General features: G+C 47.1%; 2 protein-coding genes across 18 annotated transcripts in view; one reads left to right on the top strand and one right to left on the bottom strand.

Moving 5' to 3' along the window:
* LETM2 (leucine zipper and EF-hand containing transmembrane protein 2) lies at window positions 790–19288 on the top strand. 5 transcript variants are annotated; one of them, XM_013975418.2, is made up of 10 exons: window positions 790–1316; window positions 2464–2544; window positions 3739–4192; window positions 4766–4909; window positions 7513–7650; window positions 8059–8259; window positions 9451–9570; window positions 12830–12943; window positions 14928–15020; window positions 15998–19288. In XM_013975418.2, exons 2-10 carry the CDS (start codon window positions 2498–2500, stop codon window positions 16049–16051), a joined length of 1365 nt encoding a protein of 454 aa, XP_013830872.1. In that variant the 5' UTR covers window positions 790–1316; window positions 2464–2497; the 3' UTR covers window positions 16052–19288. The 5 variants fall into 5 exon arrangements, with proteins under 5 accessions (XP_013830872.1, XP_013830874.1, XP_017897274.1 ...); XM_013975420.2 differs by having other exon boundaries at window positions 15274–19288; XM_018041785.1 differs by having other exon boundaries at window positions 795–847.
* Window positions 20135–23475, bottom strand: part of FGFR1 (fibroblast growth factor receptor 1) — a 51918-nt gene continuing 48577 nt past the window's right edge. For all 13 annotated transcript variants that reach the window (XM_018041774.1, XM_018041779.1, XM_018041780.1 and 10 more), the window contains 6 exons: window positions 22851–23041; window positions 22159–22281; window positions 21935–22005; window positions 21592–21729; window positions 21324–21429; window positions 20135–21143 (listed from right to left, as the gene is read on the bottom strand). In XM_018041774.1, coding sequence (XP_017897263.1) covers window positions 20967–21143; window positions 21324–21429; window positions 21592–21729; window positions 21935–22005; window positions 22159–22281; window positions 22851–23041 — 806 coding nt within the window. In that variant the 3' untranslated portion in view covers window positions 20135–20966. The remainder of the gene's footprint in view (window positions 21144–21323; window positions 21430–21591; window positions 21730–21934; window positions 22006–22158; window positions 22282–22850; window positions 23042–23475) is intronic.

Genomic DNA, 23475 nt, shown 5'->3' with positions numbered 1-23475 from the left:
TAGATGGGTAGAGATAACTGGGGAGCGAAAATATTTTTACATCTTTCACGTTCCCAAAATGACTCAGTTCCCCAACCTGGGAACTGAAGTGCCCCCAAACCTGCAGTGCTAATGTCACCGCACGACTACTATAATATACATTTTAAATACTGAGATTTCTACACTATTGAACATAAACAATGTCTGTTAAGAGAACATTAATAAAGCAGTTTTCTTTAGTGGAATTCATATTTCCATATGCAGATTTCACAATATTCCAGTTTTTGACCCTAGAGATAGGAGAGGAATGTTTTCCTCACCATTCCCGCCCTTTCTGCCATTCCCTCTCCCTGCTATTTTCCCCGCCCTCAGTGGCGGAGTTGGAAGGTGGAGGGGGATACATCAAAGTGATGTAATTGGTGACTCCCAGATGGTTACCATGGCGACTATCAGGCATATTATGCTACTGGTAGAGTAAGAGCTTCTTCCATCTAGTCTTCAAGAAAGGGTTTTGGGGGGTGGGTGGCGGACGGATGTGAATCCACAGCCTACAGAAGACAGACAGGCCGGGTTGAGTCTCCCAGCAGACAACTCCTTAAACTAAACCCCGTAGACGAGTCGTTTCTCCGGTGGGAACCTGACTTCGCTGCCTCCTGAGCTGCCACCGCGAAGGACGCCCTCGCGCCCCAGAATCTGCGAGCTGATTGGCGGGTAGTGTCGTCACTCACAGTGACGTGATGGCGGAGGAAAGAGGTGGAGCCATAGAGACTTGGCTTCTGGCCCTTCTAGCTGAGGGAGCCGGGGGAGGAGGGGCATTGGGAAGGCACTGGAGGACTGAGGCAGCCGTTCCGGGAGCCGGCCGGAGGAGGTAGGGGCGGGCGAGCCAAGTCCTCAGGCTGTTACTCGGTGGACCGCGCCCGCCTGTTTTCCGCCGGAGCCCGCTCCCCTCCGTATCCTGCTCCTCCCATCGGCGCCCAGATTTCCCCACATCTTCCAGGCCCCACCCCGCTCTCTCCTCAGCCCCTGACCTCGGTCCCCTACCCGCGCCCCAACTTTTGAGATCAGCCTCCACCCACCGCTCCTTCTGTGCTTCATTTCCTCATTTCTTTTCCGCACCTTGCACCCCGATGCTCCTCGCCTTCCTTCCATAAATTCGGACCGCCAAAGCTCGTGGTCCACTGCCTGCACCATCCCCTCTCCAAAAAAACAAAGACCACCCCCCCCCAGACCCTACTACAGCAAACACAGCCCATCAACGCACAAGGCGCACAAAAGCCATCTGCTGAGGAAGCCGAGGGCGCCTTTTGCCCCAGTGACGCCGAGAATCAGAGGCAAAGGTAACCCAGAGAGCCTGAGGTCCGGGTGAGCTAGAGGCACGGTGCGGAAGGGCAGGCGGGGCTCGCCGACCGCCCCGCCCCCTCCCCGCTTCGGCCCCGCCCCGCCTCGGCCTCGGCCCCTCCCTCCTGGGAAGTGGTTGCTCAGAGCAGATTAACTGTCCCCCTCCAACTGGAGACGACATGCCCTTGGTCTGGGTTCAGATGTTCTGGAGTATCATTTGAATTCTTGTTCAAGACGTCAGCTCTATGGTTGAGGTTTCCGACCAGGAGGGACTGGAACTCCTTTCCCAGCTGCTGGAAAACTGTTGACAGTGTGAGAAACTAATTCCCTTGCTGTCTTTGGCTGAAAAGCGCCGGTAGGATGGTCAAAAATTTTGGGAAAGCTTATTTAAAGGTTTAAAGCTCAGTTTGGGTTTCCCCTGTGGCTCAGCTGGTAAGGAATCCGCCTGCAAGGCGGGAGACCTGGGTTCGTTCCCTGGGTTGGGAATATCCCCTGGAGAAGGAAAAGGCTACCCACTCCAGTATTCTGGCCTGGAGAATTCCATTGACTGTATAGAGACACGAGAAAGAGACACGACTTTCACTTGGGCTCTTTAGAGAATCGTTAGCGTAGGAAACCAGGCTTCCTCCACGTTTGAATTATTGGTAGGTATCTTGCATATTTTCACTGATAGTATTTTCAGTCTTTAAAGGTTTGGCAGCAGCTTGGCCAAGTAAGGAGTAAAGATAATTGAAAACAAATGCAGAAAATTTACTGTCTACTTGTAATTTTAGGCTACAAATAAATGTGTCTTGATTAGTTTCTTAGACACTTGGCAACCATTCAAGTAAATTACTAAGTACTATTTACCATAAATCAAAATATCTTCGAAGACCATATCATCATATGAACATCATTGTATTAGAGATCATTTCTATGTGTGGGTATCTAAAAGTACCATTCTCAAATCCAGGGCTAAGAAAATATTACTCCTGATTGGTGGAAATGAAGAATAAAATTGGAAATGAGCTTGAGGGAGATTTTACACTTTGAATAGAATACGCAAATTTTCTACCCTTGAAGTAGTTGATAACACTTAAATCCTGGTATCTGAATAACCGATATGTTTTTAAGGTATTGAATTGTTTACTTACTCCTTCTGCCCAGGTCCCTATGTTGACTCGTTGAAAAAAATATAAATATGGCCTTCTACAGTTATAAAACAGTCTTAGCTATTGCCCGGACAAGGTAAGCCTTGGGATTCCCTCCTCCCTCCACTATTTATATGAACCTTATTTTTCTAGATGGAAAAGATACATGTAAAAGGATAGACTCAGTACACAATTAAAGCTTTCTTGGTTTTAATTGTGTTGGCTTTTAGGAAGCAGGCATTTTAATGTATTTAAACTTACCCAGATTTTCTGTATGCTTTAGAACTCAAGCTGAATAATTTTGTAAAAGTGTGGAACAGGTAAGATAGAAAATGTAATGGCTTTAGAGTGACACCACTGTAACTGATGAATGCTACATGCAGCCCTTAGATGTAAAAAGGAGTAAAATGGCTGGCAAGCAAGCCAATCCTAGGGCTTATACCTGCCCCAGTAAGGTCTGTTATCACTTACTTATTCCAAAGAATATTCACTGAGGACTTACTGTGTGCCAAATACATTGTACATTTTCCCTTTGGGCCATTCAAAAAGTGCTTTATCTTGGCAAAAATAGTCTGAAGGAATGGAAAAAGCCATCTCTTTGCGAAAAGAAATCTCTTTGCCAGAAACTTTCTTTTACCTAGCTGGGTCTTATTTTTATTTTCAAATAATCTGATGTGTCAGTTTAGCTGAAGATTGTGAGTTGTTGCAAAACTGGAATGTAGAGATCCCTGACTGGGGAGCCTAATTCTAATTCTTATTCCCAACATTCCTTAGGAGTCTTAGGTGAATAACATTTCAGCTGTAAGTCCTTATTTGAAGGAGTCCCTGGGCACTGCATAGACAAAGCAGTATTATGTGATTGGTTAATCCCCACAGGGACCATGAAATGTTTCATTCAAACAATATTTCTATCATCAGTAGAGTAGCGGAAAACACAAGTGTTCCACCTGCTTAATGATAATAGAGACAAAACTTTCAGACATAGCCCCAGATGGAAAAATGTTTGCTTTTTAAATTAATAGTCACAGAGTTTCTAGCTTGTAACTCAACAGTTATCCTCAGGAATTAACTTATTAATATATCTCATAGAGTGTATCATTCACCCACAAAGCATACGGTTACTCAGTTGGACTAAAAAGTTGTATTCATTCATTCATGAACATGATCAGCTTTGAAAAATGCAGGATTAAAAATGATTGTTTTATTTTTACCAGATAAAATATTTATTTCTTTACTCTTTCATTCTGTAATAGTACGTGCTTGACTCAGAGGCTGTTGGTCTTTATTCCAGATTCCCTAACCATTTTGTCCAGCCTACCAGCTCTTCTTACTCCCCATCATTTGCATTTCTTCACTTACCAGATTGCCATTTAAACAAAACCTATATGAAGAACTATGGAAGCAAAAAGTACTCCCATCCAAGTCAGTTAGGCAATAAAGTACTTCATTTACGAGCCAGAATCTTCCAAGAGCTGCACACTTCAACTTGCTGGTTGCAGGAGGTCCCCAATAAGCATCAACAGGAGCAAACAGCAAAGAAGCCTCAGGTGCCAAGCCCTCAGCCCGCAAAAGAAGCAGGCATGAGGATTAAGGAAGGAAAGCGATCTTATAGACAAATAATTATGGATGAACTGAAATATTATTACAATGGATTCTATTTGCTTTGGATTGACACCAAAGTTGCTGCCAGGATGGTTTGGAGGCTGTTGCATGGACAGGTGCTGACCAGGCGAGAGAGAAGAAGGGTAGGCAAGAGTCATATTTGAGAAAGAAAATGTAAAATTGAAACGAACTGTTGATGAACCAACTTTTAAATTCCTCTGAAAAAACCCCAGAGTAGGAATAGTAATTCACAGTGAGAACCAGAGTTTCTGACTTATCTGCAACCGACTTGCTATATACCTATAGATGGGCTCTTAAAATGTGTGTATAGTTGCCCATGGAATGGTTATAATTGTGTTTTCTAATTTCTCCAAGGAGTTGAGAGGCTTCAAGTTTGATCTGTGCATCTGGAGTAGAAACTGCTGTTAATGTATTAAGTATATGCATTTGAAAAATCAATTTTAACAGATACCATGTTATTAAAGTACTGACTTAGATGAAAGCTCAGAGATGCCAATAATATGTTTTGATTGTCACAGATTTCCTTGAAGATATCCCATAATCATTACTTCTGAGCTAAGGTACAGAGGAAAATCCGGCCTTTCCATTTTATAAATAGCTGCCTTGGGTTTTTAATGCTTTCAGAACTGAGGCAGACTTTTGTTTTTGGCATGGCCAGAAATAATGGATATTTGCATATGCCTTTAATTCTTTAGCTGCTGAGAACCTGTGCTGATTTCTTCCGCCTGGTTCCATTCATGGTGTTCATCATCGTCCCCTTCATGGAATTCTTATTGCCAGTGTTTCTGAAACTTTTCCCAGAGATGTTGCCATCAACTTTTGAAAGTGAATCCAAAAAGGTATGAGGATTTTGAAAGATTTTAAAAGAATTAATAGAGTTTTATCTTTTTAAGAGCAGTTTATAGGTTTACAGAAAAATTGAGCAGAAAGTAGAGAGAATGTCCATCTACCTCTGGACTCCTGCTCCTATTTCCCCTATAATTTTTTTTAAATTATTTTTTTTAATTTATTTTTTGGCCACACAAAAATTAACTGTGACTAGATGACCAGCAGGCATGATTTACTCAAACAGACCCTTGCATGCTTATGAGTAGCTCCTGAGCGGAGGGTGTCCTCCTCCTCCTTTGATGGCCGCTATGAAGGTGAAGGGCTGCCCAACCGAGACAGCGCCTTCATTCTCTCCATCTTGGCCACTCTGCCAGACAGACGGATGAAGGCATGGACCCTTCCCCCTGAGAAAACAAAGAAGGCAACTTTTAAATCAGACTGAGACATGTTTCCCTGCCTCAGTGACCATGGATCTGAGATGACAGAATGGTAGAATTTTACCGCACTGTTTGAAAGGCATTCTGGATAGAAGGACTAGCGTTTAAGATGCCTTAACAGTATAAAAGCGTATGACATAATCAGAGACCATAGACTGGTCCTCTGTAGTTGGAGCAGGGAGCACCAGGGGATCCATGGGAGACGATCAGACTCACATTCTGTGCTCCAGTCAGGTTGGAAAGTATCCACCACCCTCAGGAATTTAGACTTTGACTATGGTGATTGATGGAAGGTGACTGCAAAACAGGGGATGAGAAAAAAAAAAGTGATCTATATTTTAGATCAATCTAAATCATCTAATCCATCATGATTAGAGCTACATTTTAGGAAAACAGTGTGTTGGCAGGAAGGATTAAAGAGGACGGTGCCAAATGAGAATCAGCTGGAATGTTATTACAGTAGCATGAGAGAGAGAGAGGGAGGACAAAACCTGAATTATAAAAGTTTCATCAGGAGTAAAACTTTGAAGATAGGTTTGAGACAGATTTAAAGGGTAGAATCAAATTGCAATATTTAACTGCCTGGCAGTGGTTTGAAATTAGTTTACTTACGTTTAAAGTAGCCAGGGTCTAGGATTAATACCATGGGATTCCAAGGAATGTGTATGTGGTGGGTTTTTTTTGTTTTGTTGTTTTTGACTGCACCATGTGGCATGATAGATCTTAGTTCCCTGACCAGGGATTGAACCTTTACCCTCTGTGGTGGAAGTGCAGTGTCTTACCCACCGACCTGCGGGGGAAGTCCCCAAGGAACATGTTAGTGAATGCAGAAAGAGGTGGGGGATGAGGTAGTGATTTATCTAAGTATTCCTCTTTCCTCAACATTGCTTGTTTCCTGAACATATGCACACACATATCACGGCCACAGGATTAGAAAATACTTTCTCCTTTGCTTTGTTCCATGAACAGAGGGAGAGAGCAAGAGAGTGAAGATGAGTACCTAGCTTTCTGCTTACACAAGGTCCCAGCGCCATGTGCTTCTCTTTCATTGCCTGATACACTTTTACATTAATTTGTGGAGCTACCTGGAGAAGGAAATGGCAACCCACTCCAGTATTCTTGCCTGGGGAATCCCATGGATGGAGGGGCCTGGTGGGCTGCCATCTATGGGGTCTCACAGAGTCAGGCACAACGGAAGCAACTTGACAGCAGCAGCAGTGGAATTACTGGTTTATTATTGACGATGTTTATCTCTCCCATTAGACTAGAAGTTTCCTGAGGGCAGGAATTTTTACCTGTTTTTGCCCATTTTACCCTAGCACCTAGCACACGGTGAATGTTCAATAAATAGATGAATGAAATCGATGGTTGCGTGGGTTTTAATCATGGTATTGCCATTGTGTGATTCTAGGGGGCTGATTCTTCTAATTCTAAAAAAAAAAAAAAAACCAATGATTGCTATGGTTTGCTTGTCATTAGAATCTCTTGGGAACTTAATGGGGGGAAATACATATATATGTATATGCATATGTATGTATATAAAACACATTTATTCCTGTTCCTCTGTATCCACCCTGATCATGGTTATTTTGAAAATACTACCACATTATATCTCTGGTAGTGAATAAGGATTTAGAATTAGTGGTCAACATAATGTCTTAAGAGTATGCATTTAATTCTCTTCTACGCAGTGCTTTTTTACATGTTATAGCACTTCATTATCTTGTAATTAATTGTGTTTGTTTTCTTCCTAACCTGTAAGGTTCATTAGCTTAACTTCCTACTTTGGTTTGTGGCCAAGGAAAATCTAGGGTCATTCAGACCAGGGGTCAGCTTGACCAATGACCTAGATGGTTTGCACCAGGTTAAGAGATAGTGTGTATTTTATTCTAAAGAGTGACAAAGGCTTCCACTGAGGGAACTATTTTGAACCCATCCAATATTTATGATGATTGCATTAGAGAGAAAGGTAAGATTAAGGAGAAAAGTTGCAAATTGAGGCTACTTTTTAATTTTCTCTGGTTTTCACAAAACTCCTTGAATTAGGTATAACAAGAATATTCATTCGTGAAGTAGAGATGACAGCAACACCACCACAGTTACGTTTCTCTCATCTTTACCTACCAAGTTGTAATCATAAAGGATTAATTCTAATTTTTTCCTCTTCCATCATGAAGGAAGAAAAACAGAGAAAGAAAATGGCTGCAAAGTTGGAACTAGCGAAATTCCTTCAAGAAACGATTACAGAAATGGCAAAGAGGAACAGGGCCCAGCTGGGGGACGCCTCAACCCAGTTCTCCTCCTACGTCAAACAGGTGTCAGTCTTTTATATAAAACCAGACCACTTCGTGTCATCATGGAGCTTCCAGATTGTTCCTCATCTCTGAATTTGCAAATATCTCAGTTATAGAGATACAGTATTTCAGAAATTTATGGGAGTTTGCAGAAAACCTATCTTAAAGCCATCAATGCTTTGAAGATGTTAATAACTACTTAGAAAAACAGTACTATGAAACTCAAACTTTTGAACTTCTCCTGATTGTTCAGTTGATTTAGGCTGACTTCTGACAGATTTTTTATTTTAACTCCTCTTTGTAACTCAGGGCCCACTTCCAGACATAAGATATAATCCATAAATGCTTTGGCATCTTTCACATGGTCTACAGGGAAGATTCTTTAAGCAGGAAGCAGGTTTTTATTAGTCCCTGTGTCCCACCGCCTAGGTCCAGACAGGCCACAAGCCCAGCACCAAGGAGATAGTTCAATTTTCCAAACTCTTTGAGGATCAGCTGACCCTGGAGCACCTCGACCGACCTCAGCTGGTGGCCCTTTGCAAACTGCTGGAACTGCAGTCCTTTGGAACCAACAATCTGCTTCGCTTCCAGCTACTGATGAGGCTGAAGTCTATAAAAGCAGATGATGAGGTAAGAGGGAACTCAGCTGGAGGGAATTAGCCTGGCGTTGGGAACTGTCTTAGGGTGGCTCTGTGACAAAGTGCAGTGCCTTCTGTTAGGTCTGCCTGGAGGCTGGTTCTGGGAGAATGAGTGGTCTGAGCAACCACTGATAACCTGAACCTTGATGACTCACTTTTGAAGTTGCCTGTTGGGCTCTTGAGAAGGTCTTGTAAGCAGTGAGTAGCTTGGATGTCTTTGGGGCTAATCAAAACCAGTTTTAGGACCCATGGGGAAGGAACAGCAGCTTAGTAGATCCCGGGGAACAGTAGATCGCACTGCCAAGGACAGTGCTCAACGCCCACCCCTCCCCCACCACCCCCCCACACTTGCCCTATGCTTCCTTCCCTTGGATCTTGGTGAGCCTAGCTGGTAAGAAGGGGTGGCCAAGGACCACCAAGGAGGGAAGGCAGGACCCCAACATCTTCGGGAGTAAGGGCACCATTTGGACTGTAACTACTCGTTAGTATCCTAACAAAGTGGAAAGAATGTTTCTTGAATCGGAATCAGCTGCTTTAAAAGCATTCTGCCTGAGGGAGCAGGATTCCCAGAACTGAGAAGGCAGGATCCCATTGGCCCCATTTAGATTTCAGTGGTTGCTTTCAGAACTGTGGAATAAACAATACTGGTCCCAGAAGTCCCATAGTTTGGGGTCATACCAAGTAGAAACTGTGTTATTTATTGAAAGAGTTTTGAGGCCCAGGGAGTTGGCGCTGTTCTTAGGGGGTTGGGGGGTGAGGGAGGAACGCTGCTGGGATGTGCAACAAATGGTACATTGAAAGCTTTTCAAATGGAATGCTTTTCTAATGAGTCTTAAAGTCACCACTAAAGGGAAGTGGAGTGGAGCTGTCACAACCAGGCGCAAGGCAATGCAAGAGGGAGAAACACCTCGGGGTCAGGCGGTGGAGTTCTAGAAGTTTCTGATATTATTCACATCTGTTGGCAGGATTCCCTTCACCTCCACCACTGCACCTCCTGCAGTCACCTGGCTTTATTGAGCGCCTGGCCTTTGTGGCAGTCCGAGCAGGGGTCAGAGTGGGAAAGCTAGCTGATTCTGCCTTTCCCCTGACTTGTGGGAATGGAAGGATTAGGCAAAACTGGAACCAAAGGACCTGATGCCATTCCTTCTGTCTGTTTGTTTGTTTGTTTTGTCTTTTCCCACAGGTAATTGCCAAGGAAGGGGTGAATGCTCTGAGTGTGTCGGAGCTCCAAGCTGCCTGCAGGGCCCGAGGGATGCTGTCACTGGGCCTCACTGAGGGGCAGCTGAGACAGCAGCTCACAGAGGCAAGTGGTCCCCTTCCTGGGCCTTGTTCCCTGGAACTCTCTCCTGTCCGTTTGCGTGTCTGCTCAGTTGCTTCAGTCATGTCTGACTTTTTGCAACGCTATGGACTGTTGCCCTCCAGGCTCCTCTGTCCATGGGATTCTCCAGGCAAGCATACTGGAATGGGTTGCCATGCCCTCCTCCAGGGGACGCAGGGATTGAACCCGTGTCTCTTATGTCTCCTGCGTTGGCAGGCAGGGTTCTTTACCACTAGAGCCATCTGGGAAGCCCCCTTTCCCATTTTCAGGCCTTTTTTTAAAATTTCTGCCTTGCCATCTTACCTAATTGGCCTTCTTTGGCGGAGCCATGGGCCGCTAAAGAAGCTGGCTTTGACTGCAACACGGTACTCTGTTGAATAGTTGTCTGTGGCTGCTAACACACCACCACAAACTTAGCTGCTCAAAGTAACACCCGCTGATCAGCTTCAGGTCCTGCAGGTCAGAAGTGCAGGCTGTTTTCCTTTCTGGAGGCCATGGGGGAGATTCCACTTCCAAGCTCATGCAGTTTGTTGGCTGAATTCAACTCCTCACAGCTGTGGGAGTGCGGGCCCTGTTTCCTCACTGGCTCCCAGCCCCAGGCCACTCTCAGCCCCTCCGGCCTCTCCATCTGCAGTGAACTTCTCACCCAACCTCTAGCTCCGGATTTAAGGCCTCATGTGATAAGACAAGGGCTTCCTGGGTCATCTTCGTATTTTAAGGTCAACCAACTTGAGACTTGGAATTACATCTGCAGAATCCCTTCATGGCAGCACGGAGTTTAACGTTTAATTGAGTAACTGGGAGAAAGCGTAGGTACACAAGGGACAGAAGTCTTGGGACCACCCTCCAATGTGCCCCCTCCTCCGGGTATCATGAGGGCTCTGAGCTGAAGCTCTGATACAGGGCCTGTCATCCGGGTGAATTCCCCTGAAGGCCTACACCTTCTGGGGCTGCTTTCCCAATTCATGCCCCAAACCAGGGTCAAGTGTTAGCTTTGTAGCAGATTCCCCTCTGAGAACATACTCTCTCCCAAACAGTAGATTTTTAACGGAGCGTTTAAACTGTTTTAACTGCTTTAAAACAAAGTAATAACTCCTATTACAATCTTCATTCCCATGACTGTAAAAGGTGCTGTGGAAGGACTTCCCTAGTGGTCCAATGGTTAAGGCTCCACACTGCCAGTGCAGGGGGCCCAGGTTCAATCCCTGGTCAGGGAACTAGAACCCACATGCTGCAACTAAAGAGCCTGCATGCCTCAACTAAAGATCATGCAGCCGCAGATAAGAGCTGCCATGTCTCAACTAAGAGCCTGCATTATGCAACTATAGGTCTGGCATACTGCAACTAAGGTCTGGCATACACACACAAAAAAAGTGTGCACAAATTATTTAGGGCTAGGAACCACTGTTGTGGCTTTGAACCACATCAGGTAGCAATTTCCTCTTCAATGTTGGACCTGCTCTGATTGGAAGGGGAGCATGTTCTAGGGGTTACTTAAACATCATTTATTTCCTGCATGTAGGGTATTCAATGACTTCATCCTGTCAAATTGTTTTGTTGGAAGGATGTGTTGTTTTATAATCCCCCTTCAAGGGAGCAAGAAAACTAAGCCAACCATACAATCTTCACGGATTGCTATGGATTACTGTTCCCCAAATCCTGCGGTAGGATATGGCTGACATCTCATAGAAAGGAAAAGCTAAAAATGATAAACTTACAAAATGTCTTAACTTAAAAAAAAAAGTGAAAACTATGAGATTCCATGTGCGCTTGTTACCTTGGGAAAGGTCAGAGGTAGGTGGCATGCTGTGGTGGGGCGGGTGTAAGGACAGAGGGGCGCTCATGGAGTGCTGGTAAAGTCCTGCATGGAGGTTTGGCAACAGCTTTCCAAATTTAAAAATGCATTTATTTGGACCTAGATTTCAGTTCTAGGAATTTGTGCTCTATTATTGCACATGTGCAAAATGACATATCTAGAAGACTATCCATTGCAGCACCATTTATGATAGCAAAAGACTGAAAACAGCCTAAAGTTCATTAGTACAATAATCAAATAAATTATGGCATTTCCATCAATGGAATCCTTTACAGACATTTAAAAGGCAGCAGCTCTGGGACCTCCCTGGTGGTCCAGTGGTTAAGACTGTGCTTCCATTGAAGGGGGAGTGTGTTTGATCCCTGGTCGGGGAACTAGGATTCTGTATCCAGCACACTGGATGGTGTGGCCAAAAACTAAATAAAAAGAAGGCAGCTCTACATCTATTGGTACAAATCGATTTCCAAGATGCTTCAGTGAAAGAGAGCAAAGGGCAAACGTGTGTATATGTCATCCTTAGAGTAAAGATAAACATATAAATGTACATTTGGTTTTGTTGTTAATATTTTTTTGGCTCAAGTGTTGTGGCTACCACTGAGGTTTCGTTTTGTTTTGGCCATGCCGCAGGGATGTGGGATCCCGGTTCCCCCAACCAGGAATCGAACCCATGCCCCCTGCAGTGGAAACACTGGTGCTGGGAAGTCCCTAAATGTATATTTGTATATGCATAGGATGTCGCTGTAAGATTGTATCAGGAACTGGTACCAGCAGTTGATTCCAGGGAGGGAAATAGGGTATCGAGAGAAAAGGATAATTTACCTTTTGAATTTTGTCTTATGTGCACATATCTATCTATGGTCTACCCTGGTGGTTCAGTAGGTAAAGAATCTGCCTGCAATGCAGGAGACCCAGGTTCGATCCCTGGGTGGGGAAGATCCCCTGGAGGAGAGAATGGCAACCCACTCCAGTATTCTTGCCTGGAGAACTCCATGGACAGAAGAGCTGGTGGGCAAAAGTCCATGGGGTCAGAAAGACTCACATGACTGAGTGACTAACACACACACACACCCCTATCCAAAATTTGGCCAATTTGGAGCTTGAAAAATTACATCTCATTCTAGTGTTAATTTCTTTAGTTATGAATGAGGTTGACGTAATCTTTTACATTTATCTACTTTATACTGAAGATACTTACCTCCTTTGATCCACAGTTGGTGTGAGAGGTTAATTGCACCTTCCTCTCTGACTGTGAGGGGCTGTAGGGCCCAAGCAGGAATGCAGCAGCCAGGAGACAGGCCCTTGTCCTTGCTCTCAGCACTCAGTGTGTGCCTGGGGGCCCGTGAGACCAGAGAGATGTGGGCAGCAGGGGGTCACGGCGAACTCGAACGGTCTGTGACTGTCATGTTTCATCCGTCTCCCTTTCTCCAGTGGCAGGACCTCCACCTGAAGGAGAATGTCCCACCTTCTCTGTTGCTCCTGTCCCGGACCTTCTACCTGATAGACGTGAAGCCGAAGCCGATTGAGATACCACTCAGTGGGGAGGTGAGTCCTGGCTCTGTGGGAACCCAGACCCCACGACTGGGGCCGCTCCGCAAACCCGTTTCCTCTTAGTCAGAGTAGGCCTCTATTTTGGCTTATCTTTTGGAATTTGGCCCCAGTGGCTTTAAGATCTTTTAAAAATTCCTTTAAAAAATGAAAATTACTCAGACCACCTCTAGCTTTAGAGCTGTTTACTGTGTTTAGGAGTCTTATTTGATTTCTTATCAGGAGTCTGGCTTTATTCTAAGTGTCTAGTCTTCTTAGAGGGTTTTTTTTTTTTTTTCCTCCTCCTCACCATTCTTTCTCCTTTGATACTGAATGGTTCCTGTTCTTTCCTGTCTGTCTCATTTGCCCAGATTCCTATTAATTTTTAAGTGGTGAATGGCCAATCTAGAAAATAAGCAATTGTCTCCTTTCAGCCCATTTCCTTAATTATTTGTGATTGCCTTTAACTCAGTAGCTTTTGTTCTTCTGGTGTTCTCAAGAACCCAGGACTGGCCCAGTCACTAGAGCATCTTGCTCTGGGTCCATCAGAAGGGGCCTCTCACTTCCCTGCTTTGTGGCTTCATGTCTGACTCGGAAGCTGCATGTGTGAGAAAGGAGGGCCCACGAGAGAAGAGGCTGCACTTGTGGCCAAGTGGATGGACCTAAGCACTCTGGAATGAGGACCAATCATTTGGAATCTCGGTTATGCTATCGACTCCTTAGGCAAGTGGAGAAAAACATGAAGTCCAACATGAAAAATGTACTTCAGGAAACACCATCTTGCTTTCCTTTTCCAAAATTTCAGAAAATGATCTGGATTTGGGCTTTGTCCAGAAGTATTCTAGGGAGACTTAGGAGATAAAGTCTGGAGCATAGACCATGTTCTAACAGGCTCCTGGGTTCTTACTTTTTCTTTGAGACAGACCAGTTGCTTGTCATTCTTAGACTGCTCTCAGTTGCAAGGAAGTCTTAGAGTAGCGAAATGTCTCAGAGCTAAATTTGTGTTTCAGAATGATTCTAGGCGGTTATAAACTCTTGATCCAGACGTTGCTTTCTGGAATGGTTAAGAAACACCTGGGAATTGGACTTCCTTGGTGGTCCTGTGGTTAAGGCTCCGGCCTTCAATGCAAGGGCCTGGGTTCTATCCCTGGTCAGGGAGTGAAGATCGCACATGCCTCACAGCCAAAAAAAGAAAAAAAAAATTGTAAAAAGGAAATACTATTAAGAAAAACTACCTGGGAATTAAGGACAAAAGGACAGGCTCTTAGGCATTTTATTGTTATTGTTGTTGTTTTTAATACATGCTTTTAAACTTCTGTTCTTCATATGTACAAAATGAAAACAAGTAGCATGCTAGGTTCAGTAGAGTACTGAGACATGAAACTGAATATACTATAGTTTTGGATGTATGTAGCCCTTTCCTCTCCAAAGTACATGAAGAAATTACTTCCAAAGAGCAGAGGTTTACTTTTCAAATGTAATTAATGTAATTGTTGAAGACAGGTTAGCTAGTTCTTCTGAAATACCACTCCCTCCCTCCCTCCATCTTCAGGTATTGCAGGAGCTTCTATTAAGCAACACCTTTCATTTGAATAAATCATTTATTACTAGCCACCAAAAATGACACCAAAGATGTCAGTTTTGACTTAAGTTATATCAATGCTGGCAGAAACTGATGCCTGTGTGAGAAATGGCAACTTTTGTGTTTTTTTAATTTTTATTTTTTTGAGAGTGGGAACAGGATCAGAAATGGCAAATAAGTAGCTTGTTAATAACAAAGGATTTTAAATATCAGAATCTGATTAAAGTGCAACTTTTGTATCTAGAGTGCTCAAAAGTTAAAAGGTAATACTAAGTTGCTATTTCAGGGACATATACTGCCTATTTCACCCAGAAAGGAAGTCAGGAAAGCAAATTGTGCTGAAAAGTACTAAAGTAGAAGTGCTTCTGAGTTTCAGGAGGAGCAGACAGCTTAATTTATATAAAATCTCTCTCTCCCTAGGCTCCAAAGACAGATATTCCCCTGGGATCATCCACTCCCCCTGAATCTAAAGAGAGCATGGCCGGTTTAGCATCTCAACTGAAGGGAACTAAGGTGAGACACTTTTGATTACATGAAAATAACAAGAAGTTAATTTCATTGGTGTCCTTTAATAAGGACTTATTTTGGGGTACTGCTTGATCTAAGTTCGGCATCTGGCTGTATGCATGTAGGTTCCAGATTTTGCCTATTGAGTCCGGTGGCAGACATCCAGTAGTTGTTTCAGGGATCTGGTAGTCATGGCAGTGTGGCTGTAGCTCCAGTACACCTTGAGTCAGTAACCCAGCTGTCAGCTCTGATGTTTAAGGGTGAAGAATGGGTACAGCTGCCGTCAGTTACATCATCACCCACAACACCATCAAAGTCTGTTTCACTACCTAAAGAATCCATCACTTCTGCTAAAGATGTAAATTTCTATAAAAGGAAACTCTTTTCCTCAAGTTACTTTTAGGGGCAGTGAGAATCTAGAATTATAATTGTTGCAAAATACCACACCCTCTCTCTGTGTCATCCAAACAGGAAGCTGTAGGCTGAACTTCAGTCATCTTATAACCACTACATTTTAAAAAAAATTCAGTGATCCAAAAGCAAATATATATATCAACAAATGCAATCGTGGTTCAGAACTAAACATGTTAAGTCTAGAAGCTAATTACAATATAGGCAGATTCTTACTTTCTGTTGCACCAGATGGAAATAGTTCCCATATGTTGTGTATTTCACACAGGCTTCAGATGTCAGGAAATACTAGCAGGAAAGCAATTTAAGAATCTTAGGAGAAGTGCATGTAAATGAGAAATTACTTATCTAGCCACTTTTCCCCTTTGGGGGTGAGACCAGAAAGCAGGAGGCAGTGAACAGTAGGGGGTCACAGGAGAGTTGAGCTGTGGAGAGGTTCTGCTGGCTCTCGAGGACCAAAGAGGGAGCCACTGAGCACCCAGATTGTTTAACCCAAGGCCTTGTCTGCATGTCTTCTTTCTCACTATGACCAGTCCCTAAAGTCCTTATTTTTTTGTACCCCAATACTCCAGGCAAAATCAGAGAAGACAACCCAGAACAGCAAGGCTAGTTCAAATGGAGCATAAGGACTCATGGAGGATGGAGCTTACTCTCTCTGGCTTGGGGCCCTCAGCAGTGGCATCCGTAAAGGACGTCCCTGAGATAGAAGATCGGTCATTTAGTCCTCAGGGCAGTCTTTTGAGGCCTTGTAACCGTTCAGATGACGTCAGTGGCAAGACCAAGTTCGGATCATTTGGAAAACTATTTAATTGCAAAGTCCATGTTCTCCGCAGCATTAGATCATCCCACTGGACTTTGTGTAAGGCCCATCTGCCATATTGTCTTTTAGCAACTTCATGTCCTTTTAAGAGAGGAAACTTTTTTGCTCAATGGAATCAGCCTGATGCCTTAAGATACCTCTTGTCTCTAGCTTAGTAAGCCGGGTAGGAACTAGGGAAATTTCAAAGCCAGTCATCACGAGCATTGCACAGGCACTCCCGCACTCTCACTGCCTGTACAACTTTTTCAGACTGAGCGTGCACACACACACCCACACACCCACACCCACACCCACACACACCCACCAGTAGGAATAGTGCCCTGGAAACAAAGTACCTTTGGAGACGGGATGGATGTAAGTCCCTGGTTAGGTCTTCCTGGATCTAAAGAAGAAAAAGCTTCTTAGGGAAGAAGATGGAGTTCAATAGACTGGCAATCAGAGACTTGGCGGCCCCCCTCGGGCCCACAGAGGCTGCAGGGATCTGGGAGGCCGCCATTCCTCCAGCACATATGGCTTCCATTAGCCTTCATCTTGCTAGGAAACATAATTAAGGGCTTAAGACCGAACCATTTGTTTGTGCTGGGTGTGTGTTTTTCTGGTCTGTTTGTCTTTCACAAACAAGACTATCTGTTAGTCACAGGGGTTGTTAAGAGTCTGATACAATCCCAGTACTACCTAGGAACAGGTATTATGTTCAGATATTTATGTTGGATATCTTCAGTGTTGTCCATACTGAAAAACCTTAATAATAAATCGATCACCATGCAGCTGACCACCAGCCTTCTTCCCTTGGGGAGTACTTAGAAAGGAAGAGGTGTTTTAGCTGTAGAAATTAGATTTCTGTACTTGCTGTGGAATTGAAGGCAGTTAGATGGACATCCATGGAACCAAGGAAAAATCAACCTGTCTGGGGTCATCTAAAAGAGGAATGTTATCAGCATTTGACAGCAAGGAAATGCACTTTAAAACCTTCCCTAAACCTCCCCTCTGCTAGAGGACAAGCCTCACCATGTTCTGTCCTGCTGAGGAACTCCATGCCATTGGCCTTGGAAGGTGATTCACAGTAAATTTTCCCATTTTTAAAATGATGTGTGTTTATTTTAATGAGTTCATATTTCAAGGGGTTGCATGTGAGAAAGGGATTAGCTCGTTCGTTTGTGCAACCCTGTTGCAGCTGGGTGCCTCGTGGGGGCTGTGGGGCCGCTCTACAACTCTTTCTGGCTTTCCCCATGAGCAGAGTGGGAAAGGGGCCTTTGGCCACCTCAAACCTCAGCTGGACTTCACCCATGTTTACTTCATAAATAGGCATCTGAGACCCTCAATACACCTCTCTTCCCCTTCTTCTGATAGTAGCTCAGAGAGCTCACTTCACTGGTGGGTCCCATGATGGTTATAGGTGCAGCCCACTGCTGAGACTGAGCTAGTAGTGTTCTGGTAAATGATTAACACCCAGTCTGGTGGTTAGAACTCTGTGCTTCCACTCCAGGGAGCTTGGGTTCAATCCCCGGTTGGAATCTAAGATCCCACATGCTGTGTGGCGTGGTTTCAAAAAAAAAATTAATAGCCAACTCTGGGGTGTGGTTGGGAGGGAGCCCTGACTTGTAGTATTGCAAAGCAGTGATGTAAATACTCCCACACAGCTGATCTTCAAGCTATCAATAGGCCACCGAACAACAGTTGGGGAGAGACAGATATGGTCAGCTTGAAACACCCCATTTAACTGACCCCCCGACCTCTGGGAGGAACAAGAGACACTTAAACCTCTAGTTGGTGCAGGCCACAAATGTCATCATTTCCACGCGCCAGGACAGACGTCTGGGAGGCAGTGTAGCGTAAATGGCCCTAAATACTGTTAAGTGCCAACCTAGAGAGAACTTGCCCCAGTGCTTGGGTCCCTGCCCACCTGCCTCCCAACAGCTGAGTGGAAGCCTGTCTCCTTGCCCTGCTCTCTGCTCTTCCCCACAAATGCATCTTCTGTGGCTGCACCAGCTGCTAATAATCTCACCGAGTATAATTTTAGGCATTTTCTAAAGCCCAACCCCGGTGGTGATGTCAGACTTGGCCCATCTCACACCCTGAGAATTCTGCTTCAACAGAAAGGTGTTGGTGGCTTGGCACGTATGGACCTGCACCTGTGCTGTGACTAATTCTGTGTTTCAGTCATTACAGGTCGCAACGGTGATATCGAATAAATGCTCTATAGTGTTAAAACCTAAAGATCTCCTTGTCACCAGCAGTGCACACCAGTAGGTAGGGTCAGACTAACGGAACTTTAACGCTGATCGACACCTTCCTTTTGCCCAGGGTTCTGGCCCGCTGGCTCCCCCCAGTGGCGGCTGTGAGAAACACAGCGACTTCACTGTCATGGAGATAAATTTCCTTCAGCCATGATTCAATCTTACTTACCTGAGATCAATATAGTACATTAGCGGTGCTGGGGGACTGGTGACCCCTGGCCTGTGGCAATTAGAAAGGGCGGGAAGGTGGTATCGACCGATGCTCCGGCCCTCATCTTTTAACCCTCAGGAAACCAGACAGACTCAGTGCCTTGACAGGATGACATCTTCATTAGATAAACTGGATCTCTTTCCTCAAGAGACCCAATCCGGTCAGCTAAGTAAAATGGCCATTTCATTTTCTCTCAGGTCAATTTCACTATCTTTGATTTGACAGCTCAGTCTCTCGGGAAATTCATGGGTGATTAGAGTAGTAACAGCAAGGACATCACTGTTACAGCAACAGTGAGCTGTGTCCCACTGCCTCTACTGAAGGCACGCAAAGCCCTTTGTGAAAGAGTGACCATCCATTCACACGACCCTGGGCCCAAACTATCATCAGTATTTTACAAGGAAAGGCGCCACTACAAGCTGTCCCACAAATGGTTTTAAAAGCTAAAGTTCATTTCCTGATTCTGTTCTTCACTAGTATATGCCCTCCTTAAACGTGAACACATATCAGAGTATGTTGATAGTTGCATATTCACAGAGCTACTCAGCAGAAAACAGAACTTTATAATGAGCCAACACTAGAAGGGGCCAAGAAACAGCTCAGAAAGGAAACTTCAGGAGCAACCCCATTCTTCCCAAACGAAACTGGACTTGCTTTTATACTTAGAAGGGATCCAGCAAAGGGCAAGCTTTGGGGGCAGAGGCTGTGAACCAACAGCCTGAGCCCTAAGGTTCCAAGGAGCCGGCACCTACTTGGTGGGGGGAGAGATAACCAGCAGGTGGCAGAGGAAGAAAATTCCCCAGCAGCCAAAATGCACCTTCACAGAATGTCTTCCTTTTCCTTAGGGCTGGAGTAGAGTTCCTATGGGAAGAACTGGAGGAGGCCAAGTGCTAGCCCTAGCACACGCGGTCTGATCACTTGAATTCAGAATGGTATTGGCGGGGGTGGGGGTAGGTAGGCAGAATAGCCTGGGAGACAAGAAACCTGAAGCCAGGGCCCTGGGTGTAAAGCTGGTCTTAGGTAACAGGTCCTCCCTGACACAGAAGCACAGGCAGAACCATACCCACACAGAGGAGCGGCCACTCTCCTAGGTCTGAGTACCTGCCGCCCAGGGTCAAACCATCCATGACCTGCCTCTTCATCACTTCAGCCCCACTCCTGGCTCTTCGGAGCTGGGCCCGCAGCTCCCTGTCTGACTCTCAGACCCCAGAGGCTCCACATTCCCCCCAAGGAAACGTATGGTGGAGGGGGCGGTGGGGCCTGGCCCTGGGCCCAGTGACCCCTACCTGCCTTCTTTCCCAAAGCCCGGCAGAGGAAGGAGGGCTGTCCTGAGGCCTCGGAGAAGGACCCATGGGGAAGAGACCTTGGGACAGCCAGCCCCAGAGCCCGGCAGCATCGCTCCTTCACAGCCGGCCTCCTCTCCCGTGTCACACAGCCCGTATAAAATTGAAGCAGCAGCAATTTTTATTGAGGGACCTAAACTGAAAATAGGTTTAGAACATAATTTAAAAAAATAAAACAGCAAAAGTAGCAAAAAATATATGACCTTTTTAAAAACTTTTTTTTTTTTTTTAATATATAGCAACTGATGCCTCCCAACCACCAGGAGCATCTTACCCAATGGGTAAATCTCTGGTAACGACCCTTTTAAAAAGACATGTAAATATATACTCAGATTTATACACTTTGTGTTTTCTTCGTAGCTATGTACAGAGCCCCTGCTTTGGGGCTGGGCCCCAGGGCCACACCGCCGGCTCCTGGCCTCTGCGTCCCCACCCTCGGGTACCAGGTATTTGGTCATCAAAGCAAATCAGTATCGGAATCAAATAAGCCACTGGCACTATCCATCTGGAACAGAGGTCGCCTTCTGCGGAGGCCCGAGCGCTGACCACCTCTACACCCAACTCCCGCTGTAGCCCGAGGACCTGCCACCAAAACACGGGCACATGGGCTGCGCAGAGCAGGCAAAACCAATGCAGGAAAGCTAAGTCGGCTCTCGCTCGAGGGCGGCTCGGCCCCCACTGCCCGACCCTCCAGGCGGCAGGGACAGGGTCTTGGTCCAACGTTTGGCAGGCCACGTAGTAGCCGTCAGCAAGGACCGGCCTCCCTGCTCCTCTGTCAGGCTGTGAGGAGGAGAGGAGGGGAGCTCGGGCGTGCGGGCCTCAGGGAGGCCGGCCAGCAGAGCGCAGGGGAGGCAGCGAGTCCAGCGGGAGGAGGGGCGGAGCCACAGTTGAGGATGGAGTCCGGGGAGGGGTGCGGGGTATGGGGGCCAGTCAGCGCCGTTTGAGTCCGCCGTTGGCCAGCTGGGCCGGGTGTCGGGGCAGGCAGGGTTCCTCGGGCAAGGGCTCGTGAGAGAAGACGGAATCCTCCCCGGAGGAGCAGGTGGAGCTGCGGGTGTCGGGGAAGCTGGGGGAGTATTGGTCCAGGGGCATTGACAGGTCCAGGTACTCCTGCGGGTGGAGACAAAAAGATGCAGGACCCGCACTCTGCTTCCCGCGGCGGTAGGATTCATTCCGCGAGAACTTGGAATGAGTCCCGCGAGAACTAGGAATGAGTCCCGCGAGAACTAGGATGAATCCCGCGAGAATTCGGGCCGGTCAGCACACAGGATCTGGGAAGGGCCGCCTTACCTGGTTGGAGGTCAAGGCCACGATGCGGTCGAGGTCTTCCACCAGCTGCTTGAAGGTGGGTCTCTGAGAGGGGACTGCGTGCCAGCAGTCTCTCATCATCATGTAGCTGGGGCAGGATGGCGAGGTCGGGGTGGAGGGAGAGGACAGGCTCAGGGCGGAGGGGCCGCGGGCGGCTGGCTGCGCGCCTCCTACTCCTCCCTCTACGCCCCGAGCCCAGCCCGCCCCCAGGGCCCAGCCCAGGACCCCAGGCATCTTTTCTCAGGCTTACAGCTCGTTGGTGCAGTTACTGGGCTTGTCCATACGATGACCCTCCTTCAGCAGCTTGAAAAGCTCCTCCACGGGGACCCCAGGGTATGGGGAGCCGCCCAGAGTGAAGATTTCCCAGAGGAGTACCCCAAAAGACCACCTGTGGATGAGCGTTGTGGGCGCAGAGCTAGGGCCCCCCACTGACCTCACCATCTCTCCCCCCAAGTCCTCGACCCCAGGGGACCATGGCCCGTCAACCTCTGGAAACAAAGTGAAGGGGCAACGTTTAGTTCATTTTCTGAAACAGGATGCGGGGCTGTACCACCCTGGAAACTCTCCCCAGCAACTGCTTATTTCAGACTCACACGTCGCTCTGGTGGGTGTAGATCCGGTCAAACAAGGCCTCCGGTGCCATCCACTTGACAGGCAGTCGGCCCTGCAAGCAGCACGGAGACACTGGGGTGGCCCGGGGCAGGCAGGGGCGGAGGTAGGGCTGGACCCAGCTCACCCGCCCACCCAGCCAGTCGGGGTGGGGGCAGCCCAGCGGCTCAGAGTCCAGGGGCAGAGGAAGGGCGGCGCCCACACTTACATTGGTTGTCTTTTTATAGTAGTCGATGTGGTGGATGTCTCGAGCAAGACCGAAGTCCGCGATCTTCATCACGTTGTCCTCAGTCACCAGGACGTTCCTGGCGGCCAGGTCCCGGTGGATGCACTGTTGGGCCCGGAGGACCAGAGGGATTGGGGGGGTGGAGGTGGGGCGCAGGGGAGGGTCAGCAGCCACCGGTGGGCCCACTGCCCTCACCGGCCCTTGCCTGCCCCACCCCTCGGCCCCCTGAACTGGCCAGTTTCCTGCTACAGGGTCCCTTTCCTGTAGGTCAAAGCCAAACACCCCCAGCTCTGGGCCACCCAATCACTTCAGCAAACCCTCAAGGTATGTTTCCCTCCCGGTGCTTGGCTTTCAACCTGCAGGCAGTGAGCTGAACCCCTCTCTGTCCAGTGTGCATGAGCTCTCGTGGGGAAGCCCTGTCTCCCCGGCCAAGCACATCCATACAGGGCTGGGCTCAAACAAAGCAGCATTTACCCAGCACCCCAAGCTGCACCTAACTCTCACAGGACCGCATCTCCTCCCTGTAACCGGTTACAGCTGAGGCATCATCATTCTAACTTCACACTGGTCCAGCCCAATCCCAACGCCTCAAGGCCACGGAGGTCTCCTGGCTCTGATGTCCCCGCCACCCTCCGGGGTCCCACGCTACCCAGGGGAGCCGTCAGGAGCCACACCTTCTTGGAGGCAAGATACTCCATGCCTCGGGCCACCTGGTAGGCACAGGACACCAGGTCCTTGGAGGAGAGCTGCTCCTCGGGGTGGTGGCTGGGGTTGTAGCAGTACTCCAGCCCTGGCGGCCTCCGGGCCTGCAGGTACTCTCGGAGGTTGCCCTTGGAGGCATACTCCACGATGACGTACAGGGGACCTGGGGACATGGCGTGGAGAGGCTGTCAGGGCTGCTGGGCAGGTGCACGTGCTGAGCCTCGCCCGGAGGAACCCCAAGGCACAACGCGAGCATGTTCCCCAAACCCAGAAATTCATCTCACTCCACAAAGAAAGCAAGGGCAGTCATTCTTCTCAGCCTAGTCCAGGACATTCCCAAGCAAAGCTGGGGCCAGAGCCCTGACCTCGACCGCAGCAAGTCACCTGTTCTGGCCACATGGTGTGCGTGGATCCAGGTGCCTGGACTCGCAGATGAACCCCCATGGGCATCGGGCCAGACCCCAAGAAACACATTCTGACTATAGCTAAACCGGCCTCTCCCCCCACCCGCTTCCCTCATTGTGGCTAAGAGATGCCCGATCCCTGACGTCCCAGCTAGGCATCTTCTCCCTGACAGACAGATGGCAGCAGCCTGAG

This window comes from Capra hircus, chromosome 27, assembly GCF_001704415.2.
Source record: "Capra hircus breed San Clemente chromosome 27, ASM170441v1, whole genome shotgun sequence".
Classification (NCBI taxonomy): Eukaryota; Metazoa; Chordata; class Mammalia; order Artiodactyla; family Bovidae; genus Capra; species Capra hircus.
Note: the sequence above shows the minus strand (reverse complement) of the source record. Positions and strands in the feature narration are given on the sequence as shown.